General features: G+C 40.2%; 1 protein-coding gene across 1 annotated transcript in view; it reads right to left on the minus strand.

Moving 5' to 3' along the window:
- The window catches only part of LOC145404482 (uncharacterized), a 64530-nt gene that overhangs the window by 20967 nt on the left and 20480 nt on the right, over positions 1–23083 (minus strand). Inside the window, exons 10-14 of the mRNA XM_080276021.1 lie at positions 17943–18270; positions 17590–17704; positions 16924–17068; positions 15304–15387; positions 11083–11202 (exon numbers count right to left, since the gene is read on the minus strand). Coding sequence (XP_080132147.1) covers positions 11083–11202; positions 15304–15387; positions 16924–17068; positions 17590–17704; positions 17943–18270 — 792 coding nt within the window. The remainder of the gene's footprint in view (positions 1–11082; positions 11203–15303; positions 15388–16923; positions 17069–17589; positions 17705–17942; positions 18271–23083) is intronic.

Below are 23083 nucleotides of genomic sequence, written 5' to 3' on the forward strand. Positions count from 1 at the left end.
TAATACTAAATGAACCGAGTATGTACTTACAGAGTATGTACACTTTCCCCGTGTTGCTGTAGTCTAAACAAACCCAGCTGACTCAGCGCATTGTGGTTCTTTGTTCTGTTTGAACCAGTCTTATTTAAACTTATTATTTCTTTTCCTTTTAATAATGAAAAATCATTTAGTCTAACCTGGTACAGAGCTTGACTCATTCAAAGATACTAATTTAGGTAATGCCACTGGCCGTGTGTGTGTGTGTGTGTGTGTGTGTGTGTGTGTGTGTGTGTGTGTGTGTGTGTGTGTGTGTGTGTGTGTGTGTGTGTGTGTGTGTGTGTGTGTGTGTGTGTGTGTGTGTGTGTGTGTGTGTGTGTGTGTGTGTGTGTGTGTGTGTGTGTGTGTGTGTGTGTGTGTGTGTGTGTGTGTGTGTGTGTGTGTGTGTGTGTGTGTGTGTGTGTGTGTGTGTGTGTGTGTGTGTGTGTGTGTGTGTGTGTGTGTGTGTGTGTGTGTGTGTGTGTGTGTGTGTGTGTGTGTGTGTGTGTGTGTGTGTGTGTGTGTGTGTGTGTGTGTGTGTGTGTGTGTGTGTGTGTGTGTGTGTGTGTGTGTGTGTGTGTGTGTGTGTGTGTGTGTGTGTGTGTGTGTGTGTGTGTGTGTGTGTGTGTGTGTGTGTGTGTGTGTGTGTGTGTGTGTGTGTGTGTGTGTGTGTGTGTGTGTGTGTGTGTGTGTGTGTGTGTGTGTGTGTGTGTGTGTGTGTGTGTGTGTGTGTGTGTGTGTGTGTGTGTGTGTGTGTGTGTGTGTGTGTGTGTGTGTGTGTGTGTGTGTGTGTGTGTGTGTGTGTGTGTGTGTGTGTGTGTGTGTGTGTGTGTGTGTGTGCAGGGATGGGTATAGTGGAGAACATTATATTAAAGGTGTTAGTGTCAGCATCAGTGTCAGTGGCATGGCAGGGGCACCAGGGGGCAACACATCACAAAACAACTCACACTGACAACAAACTGCCACCAAGTTTACCTTCAAACAACACTGCCCTGATCTCTGTAATACAGCAACAGCTACTCTTAAAAAATCTAAGACAACAATGTTTGTTCACAAAATATATCTTCATAAAATAATCGTGCTGATATGAAGTCAATTTCTTTCTTAAAAGATAACACTTAGTTCTGTTAAGATGTGCATGCCTGACTATTCTTATAATTATCATTATTTACTAACATTAGTAAAGTTGTCAAACTGCTGATACTAATCAATAGCCTCATAAGCTTTACAATCTTACTTAGAAATAAAGTTCTTCAATGTACAGAGATAAGAGTACTAAACATGGCATTCACAGCGTTCATGACATTTAGTTACAGAGAAATTTAGTGATTAATACAAAGCTGCTGTGTCTTAATGGTCAATAGTTAAGTTATCTTATAAAATGGAAAAAAGGTATGCTCCTGGGAAAATGACACAAACATCTGTGGACACACACACACACACACACACACCTCTCCACATGAGTATACTTAGAAAAGTCTGCTGTCTCTCCTTCATCCTGAGAATCTTAATGCAGTATACATAACCCTAGGTCTCCATTATACTACACAATGCCAAGAAAAAAAAAAAAAAAATCTTCAAATAACCTATGGAGGAAATCTCACTACAGCTATAACATTGTAATGTTTGTTCAAGTATAGGTGCCTGGGTCATGGTCAGTTACAAGAAAGTACATTATAAAAAGGCACAGTATCAGCCAAACTTAAGGATAAGCTGCTCATATATATTACAAAACAGTGGTATTATAATCTGTACCATCAAGTTCTTCATTAACTTTAAACCACATAAAATACATGAGTACACTAATATTTCTCCATTAGGCATCTGTGTTGGCATAGTGGATGTAACAAATGTCAAAACAACAAAAGTATCAGAACAAATCACAAATCAGCCGCACAGACTCCAAGTTAATGAGCATCTTGAGTATCTTACGTTTATTGTGCTTTCCAAGGACAATGATGTCTATTAACAAAATTAATCCAGATGACATCCTTTAACATGTAATCCTGCCACATCCCAATGATTCAGTTCAACTAAGACAAGACCTCATATTAGTAGCATACTGTACTCTTTTTTTATTTTTTTAACACTAAATTGGCCCAATTGCCTTTTATGGCTCATTTCATGTAGCTCAGTGGAAGAAAAAGACAGTACTAGGACTGTACATCATTTTCATAGCACCTCTCTGTCACCAGTAACATATTCTATAATAGTGTTAATCTACTGTTACAAAGACATAGGCCAAGAGTGAGTAGTAGTAGTAGTACTAGTAGTAGTAGTACTAGTAGTAGTACTAGTAGTAGTACTAGTACTAGTAGTAGTACTACTAGTACTACTACTAGTACTACTAGTACTACTACTAGTACTACTACTACTACTACTAGTAGTAGTACTACTACTACTAGTACTACTACTACTACTACTACTAGTACTACTAGTACTACTACTACTAGTACTACTACTACTACTAGTACTACTACTACTACAGTAGTACTAGTAGTAGTAGGAGGAGGAGGAGTAGAAACAACAGCAGCAACAGTAATAGTAGTAGTAGAAACAACAGCAGCAACAGTAATAGTAGTAGTAGAAACAACAGCAGCAACAGTAATAGTAGTAGTAGTAGCAGTAGTAGTAATAGTCCATAGTAGCTATAACCTCTGAAACACCTAAAATGTGAACCCAATGAACAGCAGGCTAAGGTTGCCCTTCTCTGGCAGCCCACCATTCTCCTCTCAGTGAACAGGGAGTGAGTTGAGGGATGTTTGTACAAGCAGGTAGCTTTCACCATCCAATCATATTGGTGCCACTGCATGAAGGCATCCCTCTTCAGAACCATCCCTTGTATTGCATGTCTTTAGTAATGGTGTATCTAATCCCTGCAGTTCAAAAAGTCTATCGAATGCAGAGCACAAAATCATCAGAAGATGGCAAGTTTAAAATGAAAAGGGCGTCTCCTTGCTCAAAGTTAAAAAAGCACAGAAGCTGAACATGCCGCACAAAAATTAATAACTATACTGTATAAACATGGATTCTGAACACTCATGAAAGGAGGGTCAGATGCAGGCAGTCCAGCATGGTTACACACATATGTGGCATATGTCCACATGCATGCACACATTATATCATACAAAATAAGTAAGCAACTAAGAATACTGAATAAGCAAAAACACATACAATGTTAAGCATAATAAACTGTATGCACTCATACATATATATGTACATAGCTACCCATACATATACACTTATACATCTATCCATACATATGCATATACATGCTTATGTACAGTACATATAAATGCATATAAACAATGTATATGCATATAAACATAATGTGCACTCACACTATCACAAACTAAAAGTATCCTGGTAATGCACTACAGGACATAGTCAACAATGCATTATAATGATAAAATCATCTTTGGTGTCAAGAACAATGGTGAATTCCCTCAGATAACAAGAACTCATGAAATAATTCAAGTACAGTATGTAAAAATTATGGGAAACAGAAGAGTAATGTCAGTGTAAATGTGGAGAACAGTGCCTTCAAGCAGACATTAATATAACATGACAGCTTCACAGCCCAGTATTACTAATATCCCTCAACTCCTTCCATATCCCTCAACTGGACAGTGGACTTCAGTAGAATGGCAACTTCAACCTGCAGTCCACAAGGTTCATATCCAAATGACCCTTGACCAACAATAAAGCAAAAATATGTTTACTAAGAGAGGGAGGGGGAAAAAAAAAAAAAAGGAAAACCCAGAAATGCCCTGAAAAATTACAAAATGAAGGGAACGCAGTATTAAGTGTGCATCACCCAGCATTACACTAAAGAGCAAAGATGCAAATGATCTTTAATAATACACAAGTACAGTAAGAGAGGACACAATGTACAGTATGTTTTTCATTCAGTCCCCACTCCTAACCCCTGTAACAATGAACACCACCCGTGTAACACAGCAAACATCTTCCCACAATACAATGTTATAATATGTCTGGATTATATATAAGTTTTGTATTAAAAAAAAAAAAAAAAAAAAGCATGCATGCACACATGCAGACAAGCACATATGCACACACCTTAATGTACATACCAACATAGACATGCACACACACACACACACACACACACACAATGAATATGCAAAAAAAAAAAAAAAAAAAAAAAAAAAAAAAAAAAAGGCACAAGCTATGAGGAGGAATACTGGACATATGATTTATGTCTGTTTCACCATATCTTGTTTCAGACACTTCATGATCAGGGTACTTAATGATATATGGAAGAAAAGAGGCACTAGAGGTTGATATAAGAGGAAAGCTATGTGGTGCTTATCGAATGCTCCTGTTAGCTTCCATGTGTCAGGACTATAGTTTATTCACTTTAACTAGGCAGAGGTTTTCCTCTTTTTGCTGCTTATACTCTATAGCTCAATGGTTAGTGTGAGAAAATACTATGGTTCTATATCCCTGCCACAGCTCTTCTTCATGACCAGCATCACATTCATTTCATTTTGTTTTTTAAGGCTCCAACATGCTTGCATGCGTCGGCCTTGGTCACCTAATAGCGGCTCTTCATACTGCTCGATCTCTGGTGGCTTCCCTATTTAGTCCCCTGTCCCTGAGGTCACACTCAATGACCTTGTCCCCGGTCTTATTTGGTCTACCTCTTGCTACACTACCCCTAACATTAACACTTCTCACTTTCTGCACTCAATTATCATCCCCCATCCTCTCCACATGCCCAAACCATCTCAATCTACCCCTCCTCATCACAACTCCAATACACTCCAGTCCCATCCTGCCTCTCAACTCTTCAACCACAAACATAGCCCCCCCAGGCCTTGCACTCAGGGACGTACTGCACATCCACCTAATAATTGCCATTTCTGTACTTTTGAGCCTAAGAATATCCTCTTCCTTTACTGCCCAGGTCTCACTACCATACAGCATTACACTCCTAACACATGCCACATACAAAGATCCCTTAGCACAGAGGGAGTGCCCTCTCAATGTCAGGAAAGACAATGGCTCCCTGAACTTCTTCCAACCACTCCTCACTCTAGCCACAAGGCTAGCTCTAGCCCCACCTCCAACACATAACATGTCTCCCAAATAACAAAACTCTTTCACATACTCAAGAGACTCACCAGCAGGTTCAATCCTTTCAAGTCTGGCAATCGCCACATGCTCTTCTCGACACACTGCACATATGAAATCAGCGTTATCTCTCAGTCTAATATCACTACATCTCTTATGCATCCACTTATCACAAACACTGCACAAGAAGAAATTACTTCCCACACCCTAATGGCAGGTTGCACATGGCCATTCCCCCTCTTTTCTGACAGTACTGCCCCCAGTCCTAGATACCATCACTTTTGTTTTACCTGCATTTACTCTTAAGCCCCATACCAGCTCTCCATTTCCTGAATCTTTCGTCCGCCTCCCTTTCATCTCAGCAATCAACACCAAAACATCAGCGCACAACATCTCCCAAGGCAGTCCAATTCTGAAGTCATGTGAGGGGACTTCAAGTATCATAATAAACAAGAGGCTCAAGACTGACCCCTGATGCACACCAACATTCACAGAAAACTCCTCACTCAAAACTCCATTCACCCTTACCTGGGTGCAAGCACCCACATACATGGCCATAACCACTATAACCAGCCACTCCTCGATCCCAAGCTTTCTCATTGCCCACTTCACCATCTCTCTAGGGACTCTGTCAAAGGCCTTCTCCAAATCAACAAAAAACAAATACAGTTCCCTTTTCTTTCCTATATTTTTTCCTAATGCTGTTGAACAATGAATATGGCATTAGTGATCCCTTTGCCTGGCATAAACCTAAATTGCATCTCATCAATATTTACTCTTTCTCTACATCTTACCTTCTAGAACTCTCTCCATTACCTTCATTATCTGGTCCAAAAGCTTTATGCCCCTATAATTTCCTCTTTCCAGGGCATCACTCATCCCCTTGTACACATTTACAATTACACTCTTCAGTAAACACATTCCAGTGTTAATCTCTAGCTATAGCTCAGCATTCAAGATGGAGCCTGCAATTTTATACCTGGTTAAACTGAACATCTTAAATGTTGGGGCCAACTGCCTAGCCCCGGGCTCTTACGCTCCTCATGGGGCAATGTAGGATTGGATGATGGATGGATGGAATAAACTGAACAGAATATCCTATAATTATGGATACACCATGCTTTCCTGGCATGCTGAGAAATTGTTGAACACAAAGTTAATAGTGGCACAGAACACTTTAAACTATCACACAAGATGCCTATGGTGCAGTTGACCCCTTTGCTCTGATGATGCATTATTTTCAGTTTATGGATGGGGTCACTAGTAAAACCGGATGGCTACTCTACCCAGTTATACAAACATCCCTCATTTCCCTTTCTATCTATCCCCCAAAGGGAGGATAGTGGACTGCAGGAGGACATCTTCAGCCTGAAGTCCACTAGGTTCATGCTTGAGATGAATTTGAGGCTACAAGTACTACTACAGATGGCTTCACTCAGCTTGGGAGAGACTGTCTGAGCTGGAGGGGCCAGACACAACCTTATTTAAATGAACCTCTTCACAACTAGAGACTCTTCCTAAGCAAGTAAAAGCTGTCTGGTTGTAGGAAGATACAGTATACAGGTAATACATTATGCATGACTAGATATAAGGGGCAAAATTAAATATGACCGTGCATTCACTAGGAAATGAGTACAAGGATAGTGGCTGCTGTGCTGAAAACTGTCCTTGTCTAAGCATCAACTGTGAAAAAGAATTGTAATGCAGAATATGCAAGAGGCACACATTCACATCAAAGGGCAATGTCATGAGGACTCCAACAGCAACATACTCCATGCTTTAACATTTTCAATCCAGGTAACATCCTTGTTACTTAATTCTTACTACTACTACCTGACAATTTCCTTAAACTTGGGAAAAATCTCTTGTACTAATGGGATTTATCAAGGCTATATCTAATGTCTCCAATTTGAAAAGTCTATCCTAACCAGAGTAAAATCATCATGAAATTTCAAAAATAAAATAAAAAGGAAATCTCTGAACTCAAAGGATTAGGAAATCCCTGGACTCAAAGAATTATCAGTAAAGGAGGAACTTTTGGTGTCCCTACTTAAAACGCAGTTTAGTAAAGCTTGCTGTGATTCTGCTCTTGAAAGGAATCCTGATACTTTTTCACTGGGCTGAGTTGAATGACAGAGGCCAGCTCAAGTACCGACGGTTAAAAACTAATGATTTCTTCTTTCCTAAGTATGAGCCTGGGAAAGGCCGGTGAAATTTACGTTCACTGTTCAGCAAGCACATGAAACAAAGACTGTCACTGTTACCTCCTCCTTTATGATAACATACTGTACTCTTTAATTCATTCTCCCTATTTCCAGATGACTTTATTCAGCTTAAGCAAAACTTTTCAAACTTGAGAGGCTAAATAAACCCTTCATCTACCCATTGAAAATTACGCATTTCCGGTGCTGAGCAGAATCATCTGAAGATAGTAGTACCAGTAGTAGTCACAACCCCAGGCTCATCTGAAGTTGCCCTCCTCCTGAAGCTCACCATCCTATTTTTGGGGGATAGGGCAGGAGTTGAGGGATGTTTGTATAACCAGCCGGTGAAGCCAACTGGTTATATCAGTGCCAATGTAAGAAAGTGTCCCTAACCAGCATCTATCTATCTATCTATCTATTGCCAGATGCCTCAATCCCGTTTGGGGTGGCCACAAACAAATCGCCTCCAAGTCGCCCTGTCCCCCGCCATTTCACTGCCCTGCTCCCAACTCACACCCACCTCTCATATACCTCTCCACCCCATCCCTCCATCTCACCCTCGGCCTCCATCCATCCACAGATAACATGAATACATCAATGAAACAATGTCACTGAATTGAAAGGGTAAAACTCCACAGGCCAGACAACAGACACAAGGAGGGGAAAGAAAAAAATAAAATAAAACTGCCATGACCTCCACACTGCTATACAATTAGGAGCCTATGCAAGATATGTATGAGGTAAACACTTAGATCACAAGAGAAGCTGGTCTTTTTTTTTCTTCTTTTTTCCTTTTTAGGCATTATGCTATGGTTTGGAAGACATACTGGCTACTTCATTCCACACCAACACTCTCAAACAAACAAGATATCGATTCTGTACATCAAACTACCATTTCAAGACATAACTTCAACACAAAACTTCCAACCAGCTCCAATCAGTCACCTGATTCTTACTTCAAAACAATCAGTTCTGTACAAAATTGCCATTATTGATCAGAACCATCATACTCTAACTTCAAAATAAATATCCTTAAACTGCACTACTAAAGCTAAACTTTCACCACTGCCAGAGAACATTTAACTCTTTGAATCGAAAGACATATTTTCAGTTTTATTCATGCCAGATGATTTTATTCAGTTTAGGAGAGATACACTGTAGTGTCAAAAGCCTCTCTGAAGCTATGGCATTGTTGGTGTTGTTGCCTACCCCAGTCCGTCTGCTACAGCAGACCAACTGACCAAAGGCAAGCAACTGCTTCTGTGGGGCTGTCCTACAGGTCCAGTACAGTACATACATTGTGTAGGAATCTGGCACCCTCTTGTGGCAGAAAGCACCTCACCAGGGTTGGACCAGGGTCCTTCCCAAAGCAGGATGTACAGAAATATGAGAAGGCTTGACTCCTGGGTGGATTTTGCAGCTGCTCCACCCAGGGTGCACAATGCCACCACATGAAGCCTCCTCATCAGTGCCATCCTAAGCTGAGAAAGATTCTGGATAGCACAAATAAAATGAAAAATACATCACTATAATGAAGAGCCAAATCTTATTGGTAAGTAAAGAAATTTTCTGCGTACAGTACTAAAAATTACTGCTAAGTAGCTAGGATTTAACAAGGAAAACAGTAATGTACTGCATTATGAAAATACTTTAACTTAAGGTGATAAGCATCTAGTAGATTACATGATATTTTATCACTCATGTATGATGTTATCACTTGAGTATCTGCTTCATTAACTTGACCTTCTATCACTTGGGTATCTCCACTAACTTGACCTTCTGTGTACAGTACTTTACAGTTCCACCTGTGGCCTGAAGTTATTTTACAGTTCATTCAGAATTAGAATTACTCTCAACTAAGACTCACACCCTTCCACACCTGCCCATACTTCCTTAGTCAACTCCATCACCTGCAATACAGTCAACTTTGTATCAGAATTACTTTAGGTAATGGATGGATGCTGAACATCGACCCTGGGAGGTACAACCACGAAAGTGAACCGTGACTACAAACTGGCAACCAGTCAAACAGTCATCACTCTTAGGCAGAAAACATTCCACTGCAAGTAGTCACTCGGCGACCCATCTTCGGAGTGACTGTACACGGTTGTCCAAGAGGAGACTCACATTGTTACAAATTTAATTACTGGTAGAAATCTCCAAAGTCGAGCCTCCAGCAACTGCAGGAAGTAATTTGCTGGTTTTGGCACTTGCTTTAGCTTCCAGTCCACAGAAAACATTAGCTGTACCATGGCCAACCCCAAAACATGGATTCCTTACGAGGAAATATAGTACCATTTTTATGTTTAATGTACTGCATATATTGTCATGTGTTATTAAGTGATTTATTTCCATAGTGTTAAAGGTGATGAAGTTAAAGTGAGGGAGCATGGAAAGATGTAGAATGGTGTGAATTGAGGATGAGTGTAATTATAACTTGGAATAAACTAAACACTATCCCTAACAAAGTACAACAACATACTAAAACACTCACACAGACTCTATTGACCAATAACACGTCTCATGAGCTGATCTTCGTGGTAAGAGAAAGAGCTCACATACAAAAACTGTCTTTGACTTGCTGAATTTCACTTTGCTTCTATTATCCTAACTTAGCAATATCATATTCCAAGTACTGTATTAATCCTCTTTTTTTTTTTTTTTTCTTTTTCTTTTTTTTCTTTAATACAGTGCTTGGTGTACATTGGCTTCAGACATATGGCCATATTCTAAGTGGCTTTGGAATTTTATGAACACCTCTTCCTTAGATACTTATTTTACATATTACTCAATATACTCGTCTCTGCTAAAGATATCCGTATTAAAACGACATGAATAGTATAAAGTGAACAATAAAGTGCAATATGCAAAATAAATCCCTGAGGACGAGGTGGGACAAAGCCTCTCATGCCAACTACAGTGTGGGCCAATCCATAATGCATACAACAATGTTAATGTACACAGCCAGGAAAAACAAAAGCAATCTATCATGTGGCTGAACACACTGAACTGACACAAATGGACGAGGCCAATCAGAAAGCCTCCATAATTTTTATATAAATCTATAAAATTCAATCTTGTAAACTATCAATATATCATAACAAAAGGAAGTAACAACATATGAACTGAAAAACCTCTAAATCTATCCATATAAACAATATGTAAGTATACTGTAATTATCAATGATGGGGGACAATTCATGTTAAATTATACATAGGAACAACTCTGTTAAAACAATTGCCATACCAGTATAAAATCTTCTGTATGAAAGGAACTAGGCTCAAAAAAGTCACTAGGAATTGTCATCTATATATATACTGGTTAACCAGGCATGCATAGAGCTCTCAGTGAGGGTAGGAAATATCATATTTGGACAGAAATACATTTATAGTAAAAATATTATACTCAAAACTATTAAACTAACCTGGTGTGAGTGTCTCCCATTCTCCACTCTTCCACTATAACCTAATATAGTGCCCCCATAATACACTACATAAATTTGGTGCATTTCATCTGGGTGCCTGCAGCTGCTGCAGCTATATATGTATATGAGCATCCATTATAATACTGTTGTAATAATAATAATAATAATAAAACATACAATAGTTCTTACCGGTCAGGAATGAACTCCAGAACTAACAATGTGGAACAAACCCCTGACATATAACAATGGCTGCCTGTAATAATAAACCTGCCCTTTCTCAACCTGGGGCCACACTACAAGTCATGATCCCTATACAGTACTATGATGGTTAGGGTTGGTTACCTCCACTGGCCGGTACCGGGCCAAGGTCCGGGGGTGACACGAGTGCCGTTTCCTCGCTGCTGTTGGTCTGAGCCTCACAACTGCCCCCACCTTTGGATGAAGTTTTCAGGCGACGGGAACCTGGAGGGGACAATGCAAAATGATGCCAGGTGGAAATGCTGGGGGGAACTAAAGCATCTGCCTAAATTAGAGGACCTTTAATGGCTCATACGACACTTTGGGATGCCCTTCCTGACGTCAACCAAAGGCCCATGGACGGGATCAAATGCTTGACCAGTCACTTGACAGTGTGCACTTTACCTGACTAGACCACATTGGTTACATATGACTATCTTCTTAAGAACTACAAATAAAGCTTCCCAGTTAAAGACAGTGTACCTGTCCAACAATACACTTGAATATACCTATGATACTTTGCATTAGAAATACACCATTGCCAGGTGCCTCTGCAATTCACAAACCTGCCATCACAATTGTTACAAAATAATCTCTCTAAACTCTGACAAACAAGGTTTTCATAACATCTACCTAATGTTTGTTTCTTCTCCTAATATACAAAAATTCTTCACATAATAACTGGAGACCATGTTGATTTTGGAAATAGGATTTGTTTTGCATATAAATGAATAAAAAATATTATGTACTATTTGCACAGGCAGCTGTTAACACAGTCTGGGTGGAACAGCCTTGAAGTGATAGTTAAAGGATTAACAAACTACTGGCTGAAAAAAGGAAAATGCTGATAAATAGTTCTATACAAATTGATTTACATCTATGTATCAGTGCCACTATACTGTACATTGATATGGAAGTAAAATACATATGCAGAACTTATTGTCACATTCATTAGATCACTAAATATATTGAAGTGCCGGGTGCTGCCCCTGTCAAGTCTATGAAAGTATTTCAAATGCATTTTTGGCAGATATAAAATGGAAGCTAAGCTCAAGAAGCAAACTACAGTATAACTACAGTATTTTACTCTTGTTAGGGGGTGGAGTGAGTAGGCATTTGCTCTAGTTAGGAAAAAATGTTACCATCACAGATTCTGGTAAGAATCTGGGTTGGAGGGAATGGGAAGGACATATCTATTCATCTAACAGTATTAGTACAGTACAATATCCAGGACAGGACCTAATAATCACTACCATGACAAAACGGGTAAATATAGAGGGTCAAAATCAGTGGCGACTGTCTGCATCTGGGGCATCATGCTTGTAGAGGCAGAAGAATATTGAGCAAAAGAATACTTATCCACAAATAAACACAGAGAAAACAACATTAAAACTTCAAATCAGATCAGTTTTTTTTCACAGCAGTTAGCCATTGTTAATCCCCATTTCATTATTGATCTCCTAAAGAATTCATACCAATTTTTCACTCAAAGTTGGTGGTACAGAGGGAGAGCATCCTGTATTGTGACTGATATAAATGGTAGTTTAAATGTCCCTCAACTCCCTCTCTTTCCTCATAACGGAGGATGGTGGACTGCTGGAAAAGGACGTTAGCTTGCAGTCCACTGAGCTCACATCAAAATGAGCCTGAAGTAACGTCAACAAGCCTAAAGTTGTTCATGATCCACTATAAAATGATTTTAGAGTGAGATTTTTTTTTTTTTTTTTTTCTGAGTTACGAACCAGAAACATGTCTGAATGCTCCTTGAAATTTGCCTGAACACATCCAGTGCTATATGAAGACTGAGTGTCTGATGAGAGGTGAGCTGTGAAGACTGTTTTCCGTGTGTTTATCAACGGGTGAGATTCTTTTTGCTTTCTGTGCCAGTTTGCCAGTTGTAAGTGTGTTGAGCACAACCACACTGAGGGGGTTACGGACATATTATCAAAACTGAGGGTGCTACAGTGCAGGCAAGCCCATAATGTTTGACAATGCTTTATAGAGCTCCTGTAATTGTTGGATGTGACCAGCCTCCATCCTATATCACAGTGTAACTAGCAATAATAAAGAAAGGTCAAACATGTTCTATCATCATCACATGCTTCACAATGAATAATTAAATCAAATGAAACCATGTCTCTTCTTAGGGAATCCCAATAATAACACTGGCCATGGTACAACTGTCTTCTATGGGCTGGGAACTAACTTAAGTGCCAAGACCAGATAATTACTTTCAGAAAGCTGCTGGACACAATTAAGGGGGGGGGGGAAATCATGTGTAATTAGATTTGTAATATGTGTCTCAGTTTGGACTCAGTTTACTTAAAAAAAAAAAAAAAACATTGTCAAATACAAAGGCTTGTCTAAACTTTTGCACTCTTCATTTAAGTAATACATCCTTGGAGTGAGAACATTGGCTTACGATAAAGGGGACACCAGGGGGCCCCGGGAGTCGATTCCAGTGATGCAAATTAACCGAAGTGGTGGAGACGGAGGTGGTGGGATGAGATGGAAAAGGGGGAGGAGGGAGTATAAGCTTCCATGACACAATTATGAAAATATAAATAGCATCACACAGGGGGGTCACATTCAGTTAAAATCTACTCACCACGATATTTTGCTACACAACATGACTGAAGTACTAAAATATTCTTTTAAGGTGTTCGGTGACCTGATATACTTTAAATTTATGAATTATACTCAAACAATTAAACATATTTTTCTGAAATGAAGTCTTAAGCTCATTCAGGAAAAACTGCAAAGCCTGTGACTTCCAGCATACATCAGAAAAAGCATGTAAAGAACAGTGTGACAGCTCCTTGCAACTGCAGCCAACTGATCAACAGATGCTTGATGACTGACTTTGCACCACAAATACAAAACTGTACAGCAATAAACTAAGGAGTTACAGAACAGTTTAAACACTAGGTTAAGTATCAGCTATTATCCTAATGCAGTTTCTTCCCATGCCAATAAAAAGCTACACTTGAAACTGTACAAGTGTCAGACTAATGTGTGTCCACACTCAACTGGCCATTATTGATACAACTATCATTCTATCATTGACAACTACAATGCTGCTTGGACACTACAATAGTTTACCATACTACCCAAGGAAAAGTTCGATGACAATCCTCTGTTAGCACCACGTCTTGCATTTAATTATGCCTTCTTAATACTCTAATACTCTTCTGTTACGTATAGTTTCATACTGATAATACATATTTTTAGGTGTCTGACTCTGAACATATGCTTCACAGCCCATTCGCAAGGCTCAGTAGTCCTCCTACATTCCATACACCTCCACGTCACCACTTCGGCGCTAACGCCCACCATCCATATTGAATAAATGCTAGGCCTGTCTCATACATGACTGGTGTACATAAATGCTATGCCTGTGTCATACATGACTGATGTACTGGCATTAGCGGGGGTATTTTTATGACATGTCAGTGGGTCTTCTGGTAGATCAGTCAAGTCTGCTTTAACGAAATTCAAATCCTTAAACTGTTCCCTCCTCCAGTCAGGATTCGAACCTGGGTCGATTAGGACTGCAGGCCATCTCTCTACCAATTCATAAAAATATTGCATGTTACACTCTCCCCTCACCACAGTCAGCATGGAAATGTAAGCAAACCTTAAATCGTGATGGCACACTCATGAGCACTGGCTCTGTTCACCCTCTAATCCTACCCCCTGGCCAGATGGAAGTCATGGCCAAAGCATCACACCCAATGAAGACAAGTTGTCAAGTATTTACACCTTGTGGTGGAGAGGGATGGGAGAGGGATGCCATCATGTGGTGGCACCAATATAACCGCCATCATGAGGTGGCACCAATATAACCGCCATCATGAGGTGGCACCAATATAACCAGGTGGCTCAACTGCCTGGTTATACGAAGGTCCCTCATCTACTTCCCTATCCCCCACAAGGAAGATTATGGATTGCAGATGGGCAGTTTAAGTCTATTTTCCACTGGGTTCACATTTCACATGAACCTATAGCTACAAGTACGACTACTATTACTATAACACCTAAATGAAAATGTCAATCTTTGTAGAAATGGTTGTAGTAGTAGTAGTAGTTGCAGCCCCATGTTCATCTGAAACAGGAACCCAGTGGATGCAGGCTGAAACTGCCCTCCTCATGCAGCCCAGCCTCCTCCTTTCAGGGGAAGGGAGGGAGACGAGGGAAGTTACTACTGTATGCTGGTAACTGGCGAATAAAGCCGCAAACAGAAACAAACAATATAAACATCATCATCATCATCGTCAATATAAACTAACACAATAAATTATTACTAAACTTCACCAACGAACTTACCTGGAGCATTAAATGGCGCTGCACCAAATGGGTCATCCTCAGTTGACATTACTAAACTCTCACGGCTTTTAACATTAGATATACCTACGGGGAAAAAATTGAGGGTTACAGTCTTATAAGTACATGCTGAATTTTTTATAATGCCGAGCTTTTTTTTTTTTATCATCATTTTTTTTTTAATCATGGGAAAAACTACTGTATATTATTTTCATTTATTTTAATTAGATGATCCCAAACTTCAAGAGAGGTAACACAGTAAGGCACCAAGTTTCGCGCATAATAGGGACCATGAAAAGTGCCGCCAAAATTGATTTTGCCAAAGCTGAAGCACTGACCTTATGGGAAATAAGCTGACAGGGACTGGGCCTGTAAGAAAACTCATCCCCCTTGTGTATTTCCTACTTTAAATATTTCTTAGTTACCTGCGATGTTGCTATTAACACATTAAATCATAAAGTAACTCACAATAAAACATAAAAATTAAAAACATCATAAAATACAGTACAGTACACTTAAATACAGTATGTATTGGCTTATACATACAACAAATAGACTCCCTCCATTCAAACACAGCACTCTCTAGAAGGACTGGGGTGATGGGCTTAATAGACTTGATGCTAGGGGGGTATCCGAGGCTTTATGTTGGGCTAGTGGGCCCCACCACTGCCTCTAACGCCATCTCCATCATCATCACCACTTTCTTGTTGTGCCCATTGATGCAGCACATTCACTCTGTTATGCCTCTCCCTTGAAGCTTGCCTCTCTTGCTCCTCCACAAAGCCTGAGAATTCTTCCATTTCTGCCACGACTTTATTTTTTAACTCATCATCATACTTGCGTTTTTTTCCCCCCATGTGGTAGTCATGCTTGGTCTTCCCTTTATTGCCTGCTGTTCCAGGTTCACGCCTTCTTACACCATTTCCACTGTCACCTGGTCCACCTCTGGCTCCACTTGAAGCACAAGATGACACATTTCTGTCAATTACTAATCAAGGATGCGGGAGTGTAACAGTCAACTTGCAGACACAATGAAAACATGTGGGAGGCAGGCCAAAACTAAGTGTTGGCACTGGCATCGAAGTGGTGAGAATCCAAAACTTGTGGTGCTGGAGAACGCGAAACTGTGTTTTTTTGTTGTAAATGTTCAGTCATGGGAATATTTGATGGCCGCTGCGAAAGTGCATTTCATCAATCTGGATGTCGCAAAACTTGGTGCCCTACTGTACTGTAATAAAACTGACTTCTTCCCAACAAATAAATTTAATAATCCTCCTCCTATTCCCACTTAGAAAATCAAAAGTAACCATAATGCTGTGTGTTTGGATTTCACAAGACCATGGATGCATGTTCAAATGAAAGGATATACAACACATCCTAGTTTTATGACTGGGATGCATTTCTGAAAACCGATCAAATAATGAAGTTAACTAGCAATTGTATAAAAGGGAACAACAGTCATATAACAAGAAACTGGGCAATGCAGCAATTGTATAAGTGAAAAACAACCATAACACAAAAAAAGAACCTAAATTATTACTGATCATAGAAGCAAATTATTGCATACTGAATACTTGTATAGTATAAAGAGGGTGTACTGTATATGAACTCGTCATAACTTACTACTTTGTGAACCTCGTCTGATCTTGTCAAACTCAGCGCCAAAGATGTGATCTTCAGACATCTGACTGAAGGGGGTCATGTCGTTGAAGGGGTTCCAAGCACGTACATCAGAGGCAAGGTTGCCCTCAGAGCTGACCAGGCCCTCCTGAAAAATGGCAAGTCAATCAGAACTCAGGATGGATTACATTAAGTTCTATCTACAGTACCTATCTACTGCTGAAGGCCTAAATCCAGAAGAAGGTAGCCACAAACAAACTGCCTCCATATCATCCAATCCTCTGCCATCACACTGCCCTCCTTCCAACTCACATCACCTTCATTCACATACCTCTACCCCATCCATCCACCTTAGCATTGGTCTCCCCCTTCCCCTCTCCCTCTCCATCCAAATAACATACATTCTCCTAGTCAATATCTCATTCTCCATTCTCTCCATACATACAGAGGTCATGGCATGAGCTTGGCACCCATTTTTTATCTTGAGTTTCAATCAACTGACCATCTGGTGCGTGCATGATTGTGTGTGTGTGTGTGTGTGTGTGTGTGTGTGTGTGTGTGCAAAGTGCATTAAAAGAAAAAAAAAAAGATGCTTTTGTCTGGGATCAAACATGCATCCTTGCACACACACATCATTTCCTTGATCACTTGATCACCACTAGTGTTTACCTGTGTGGCTTCCTCAGGCTGGGTGGTAGTGACAGGTGCAGTCGCGTCCCTCTCTGCTCCCTTCACTGATGCCTCAAATGGGGCCAGGAACTGCGTCGTCTCTGTGGCAAATGTCCTGTGGAAAAGTGCATCAAATAAGGTGTTGCATACATTAATCACCATCACCATCATCATCATCAACACCACCTCAAACAGAGCCAAGGATTGCATTGATGATGATGAATAAATAAACTCCAACACTAACAACATGTGACCTACACCACACTCAGTTTTCTGCTTTATCTGCAATAGCTTTTTAACCAATCCTCTTTTCTTCCTATTAACCACTTAAAAAAAAAAAAAAAAAAACTCACTTGTTAAAGGCAGAAGTGTCTGAAACGTTGCGGCGGTGAGTGCGTGGGTGCTGGGGGCCGGGTGTGGGTGAGGCTGGGGTGGGAAGCTGCTGGTGATGCTGGTGGTGACTCAGGCCCGTTGTATCACTCTCGTATTTCACCAGTCCCACTCCTGAACCAGCGCCCATGCCACCAATGGAACCCTGACTTAAGGAGAGACTCTGGGGTCCGGTGCTGATGCTGCCGCCTGGGGTGTGGGGTGGGAACAGACCCTCGGTACTACTGCTGATGGGGTTGTGACTTCCGCTGCCGCCCTCACTTTCACCTTCTCGGAATGGGTCAGGGTAGCCTATGTAGGGTTGGGGAAAATTAACTTACAGAGCTTCCTTTTATATTCTCTTTGCATTAATTACTTTACTAACATCTCTTCTTCAATTGTTTGAGGGATGGAAGAGATACAACAATTCTCTCTTTATCAATGTACTATATCAATGTACCTTAATCTCCAAAAGGGCGGCCGCAAATTAACTGTCTCGTGTCATTCTCTCCTCTGCCATCAGACATCCCCCTGACTCATACAGCCACCTCTCTACCCCATCCCTCCATCTAATCCTTGGCCTCCCCCCCTCCACTGCACTCTCATACACCCTCCTAGCCAACCTCACATTCTCCATTCTCTCCTTATGGCTCCCAGCACATCCACATTAATGCCATAATGCTCCTTCACTTCACAAACCACAATACTCTAAAAATTTACCTACCCATAGACAGCTAGTCCATGCTATAAGCTACCTTTCTAGATATATTTTGTAAGTCTGTGGAAATTATGGAAATACTGCCTGAACAGTTCCACTGCTAACAATAATGGTAATATACCTGTTTCTCCTGATTTACAGACTTATTTGCTTGGAAAATGTTGTCATTTTGGAAAACATCCCTGACTCAGAAGTGTAGAGCATTAGGCCTTTACTGTACATCCTTTCTAATTTTAAATGACTATATTTAGGCTAGGAGAGATTTTTTGAACTGAAAATAAATAGGGCAGAGAGATCTAGAAAACTGGTTCAGTTTCTCAACTACTGTACACAGAAGGTAATGGGATCTACATAATAGTCCTTTGATCCCTTCTGGGACTGAATCAAATATGGCCCAGTACCCTTCTCCCCTGGACACTACACAAGTCCTCATTATATATCAGATCTATAACCAGATACCTTAACTCCTTCAATCCAATGTCAGCTTTTACCTCTGCTAACAAAGTTGGAGGAGGTTATGTATTCACCTAGGTTTGCCTGTTTGTCTGTCCACACAATATCTCCAAATGTTCACAATGAATTTCAATGAAATTTTCTGGAATGGTGGGCCACGGGCCAAGGAAGAAGATATTAAATTTTGAGGTGGATCCAGATCGTACTGCACAACATCTCCAAAAGTTCTCAATGATTTCCAATGAACTTTTTTGGAAGGGTGGGCCATGGGCCAAGAAAGAACTGATTAAATTTGGGGGCAGATCTGGATCTGGATCCAGATCTAGATCCTATGTGTCCTGCACAATATCTCCAAAAGTTCTCAATGAAATTCAATAAAATTTTGTGGAAGAGTGGGGCAAGGGTCTAGGAACAATTAATTAAATTTGGGGGCAAATTCAAAGTCTAGGTATTCCACACAATATCACCACAGATCTGGATCTGGATCCTTTTTAATACCACTGGCACTGGTGGAGGTATGCACTTGCTGAGTGTTTTCTAGTTTTAATGCTGAACTTACTACCTCCAGATGACTTTCTTCAGTTTAATGAGAGCAATGAGGTTGTGATAAGGTAAATGGAGTCCATTTCAAACTCCAGCACTACAAATGGTCTCTCAAAAAAAAAAAAAAAAAAAAAAAAATCATTTGGAGGTATTATGAATAAAACAGTATGTCATCAGATTTAATGGGATAATCCCAGAGGAGGTGGGCATGAAATAATTGCATCCATGTCATTCTGTTCTCTGCTATCAGGCTGGTTTACCTAAAGCTCAAACCACCCTCATTCATATAATTCTCCACCCTATCCTTCTACCTATTCCTCTCCCTTTTTCATTCATATACTTCTCCACCCTATGCTTCCACATCATCCTCTATCTTCCCCTCAATCATATACCTCTCCTCCGTATCCTTCCACCTCACCCTCTATATATCTTCCCTTCATCCAAGCACCTCTCCACACCATTTTTCCATTTCATCCTCTATCTTCCCCTACCCCTCTCTCCATGTATCATTTTTTTTTTTTTAGTACAACTGGTACTATAAACTGAGGGGAAACTGGAAAATCAGTTTTACAAGCACCAATGGAACTTTGACTTTAATTCAACGATATATTTCACATATTATTCATGCAGCCAACAGATTTTCTTCAGTATCAAAAGTGCTATTCAAACAGGAGGGATTAGATATGGCCTTCATTAAGCTATTTAATATGTGACAGACCTTTCTTTTGCTGAATGGCACCTGGACATAGCAAGAACAAACCACAGACATCATTGAATTTTACTGGTTAATAAGCAACTTCTTTGTAAATTGCTGTGGACTTATAACATATCAAAAGATGCAAAATACAGCTGCAGCTTTTCATATACTCAGATTTTTGCTTGCATGGGATTTACAAGAGAAAAACCAACCAGTTCATACCAGTTTTTTCACTTGGCCACTGAGAAAATATTCCTCAAACAGTAATTCCTCATTAAAAGTTGCCTTATTTCACATTTTCTTTGCTATGAAGTCCACACCGAGTTTCAGAAATACTGCAGACGAAAGCTCCATCTCTCTCTTAATAGCAGACTAAACACTTCCCGAAATTTGCAGTCTCAGCTTCAGTCTCAATATACTCGTTCTGTTATTGGTACATCTAGAATTTGATTGGGCTAACACAAATTTTGTTCTGTTGATATAAATCTTCATGGGCTAGATGATCGTAGATAGTCTGTACTACATCAGCTGGGGACCAACTTCCCTTCTGATGAGATGTCTCCATCACATTCAATCCCTCACGACTTCCTTCGTGGCTCCAATCCTCCTCATGCGCACCTCTATTCCATCATACCACCTCATTCTCTGTCCTCTTCTCACATTTCTTCCCTCAGGAATTCCCCCTCACTCTTAGTGCTGATTATTTTTGCCACCTCTAAAAAATACCACACATGGCCAAATCATCTCATTTTACTCTCCCTAACTATATCACCAATCTTCACACCAGCTGTGTTGCATTTCCCTACTGGTCTTTCTCTCCCTTAAGGAAATGTTCAGGAGCCATCCCTCCATCTTCTCAGTCAAGGGAAGTCCTAGATGTCAGTCTCGTCACCACTTACTCGTACCTGAATCATTCCTACTTGGGACAGCATCTCTCCCCACCTTCAGTCGTAATGGTATCTCAATGCCTGGCCATCCTCAAACATTACTTCTTCACACTGATCTCTCTACACTATCATGAATTACCAGATTCAGAGTGTAGGCTAGATACCAGATTCACTAATGTTATGCTGTCCTCCAGTGCACCAAAATATCATAAAGTCACTACAACTGAACTATTTACATGGATATAATGCTAGGGCTATTTGTTGTCATCTACTACCAGATTCCCTAAATACTGGAGGGATGATTATCAATAACTTGTCTCCATATCTCCCTGCCCTTCACTAACCAGGCATCCCTCTATCCATCCCCCTCTCCCCCCCAATACACACACACCCACATACCGTATACCTCTCAACTCCGTCCTGCCACCCCATCCTCAGTCTACCTAACCCCCCCCCTTGACACCTTGACAAAGTGTGAGTTCGAAGACTATCCAACCAAGTATTAATCCTAAAGCAAATTCAGTAACTTTTCCTAACTCTCTCTTAGTACCTAGAATCCTCCTGGGAACTCCTCTGCAGATTATGGCTTGGGTAGAACCATCGCCAGGCTACTTCATCTTATATATCAATCTTACACTACTACTTCCCTCACTCCTGTAATATTCTACCATTCTCTTGAATGCTCCTCTTCATAATCTATTCAATTGCAAATACAGTCTCTGAGTATTCACATATATAGATAGACAGATAGATAGATGGATGGATACAGATATATACATATATTGCTATGCCTCTCACAACACACCAACAGATCTTTCTACCTTACCAGAGTTTTCACAGAAGTTCTGTTACTTAAACCATTTTGGTTATGGCTGCAGCAAGTTCTGAAAAAGTAATCTCTGTAGCCCATACTCTTGAAAGCATCATTCATTCACTATTGAAGTCTGTCTTCTACAAACAATGTCACATCCTTTACACTCAGTCCAGATACTCAGGACAAGAATGATCAGCCGCAGGCACCTGGATGACATTATGTGAGCAACAAACCCCAACTATTTCTTGGATTTTAATCTTTTAACTACATCTTGCTGTGGCACTTTACCCCCTTTACACAACCAAGCAACCTATACCCTTCTTTGCTGTCTATCACACTTTTCCCTAAAGCGATCTCTTTAGCGCCTACAGAACTGTTGAGGCTCTTTCCCCCCCCCCCCACCATTGCGAAGTACTTCATCCTTACAGGGTTGATCTCATTAAATCTATAACACATTTGCATAATACATCTCCACCTCTTCAAGACTGTCTCCTCCCATTTCAGTAAACTCTTAATTATCCGGCGTAATTCACCCAAGCCCTACGCCAAACAACGTGAAACGCCGGATATTGCATAGTACCCGCCATCAGCTCAATATTCAGCATCGAGCCAGATACTGCATTACTATCTGTCTTGACCCTCTATCCTAAAAACTTGTCTATTAGTTAAAGATGAAAATTAAGCATAAAATCCAGTAAAGTAATGATAAAATAAATACAGCACTGGTTAGCTACCGTTTAAAAGCTAGTTAATACATCTCAACACCAGCTTAGGACATGCCAGTTACATCCCGTTTCAGCGCCGGATACAGGTATTGCATAATTTTGCTGGATATTGCCATAATAGAGCCAAGCCAATAGCACCAGATATAGCAACAACGGATAATTGGGAGTTTGCTGCATGATCCATCCAAAAAAAAATTTTCGTCTATAATTCCATACTTAAAGAAACTATCAGTTTCCTTAGAAACATCATTACTTTGCTTTTATATCTACTGTATTTACTTTCAGAAA

The sequence above is a fragment of the Coenobita brevimanus genome, chromosome 63 (genome assembly GCF_032717465.1).
Source record: "Coenobita brevimanus isolate Jiangsu-jjx chromosome 63, ASM3271746v2, whole genome shotgun sequence".
Taxonomy (NCBI): domain Eukaryota; kingdom Metazoa; phylum Arthropoda; class Malacostraca; order Decapoda; family Coenobitidae; genus Coenobita; species Coenobita brevimanus.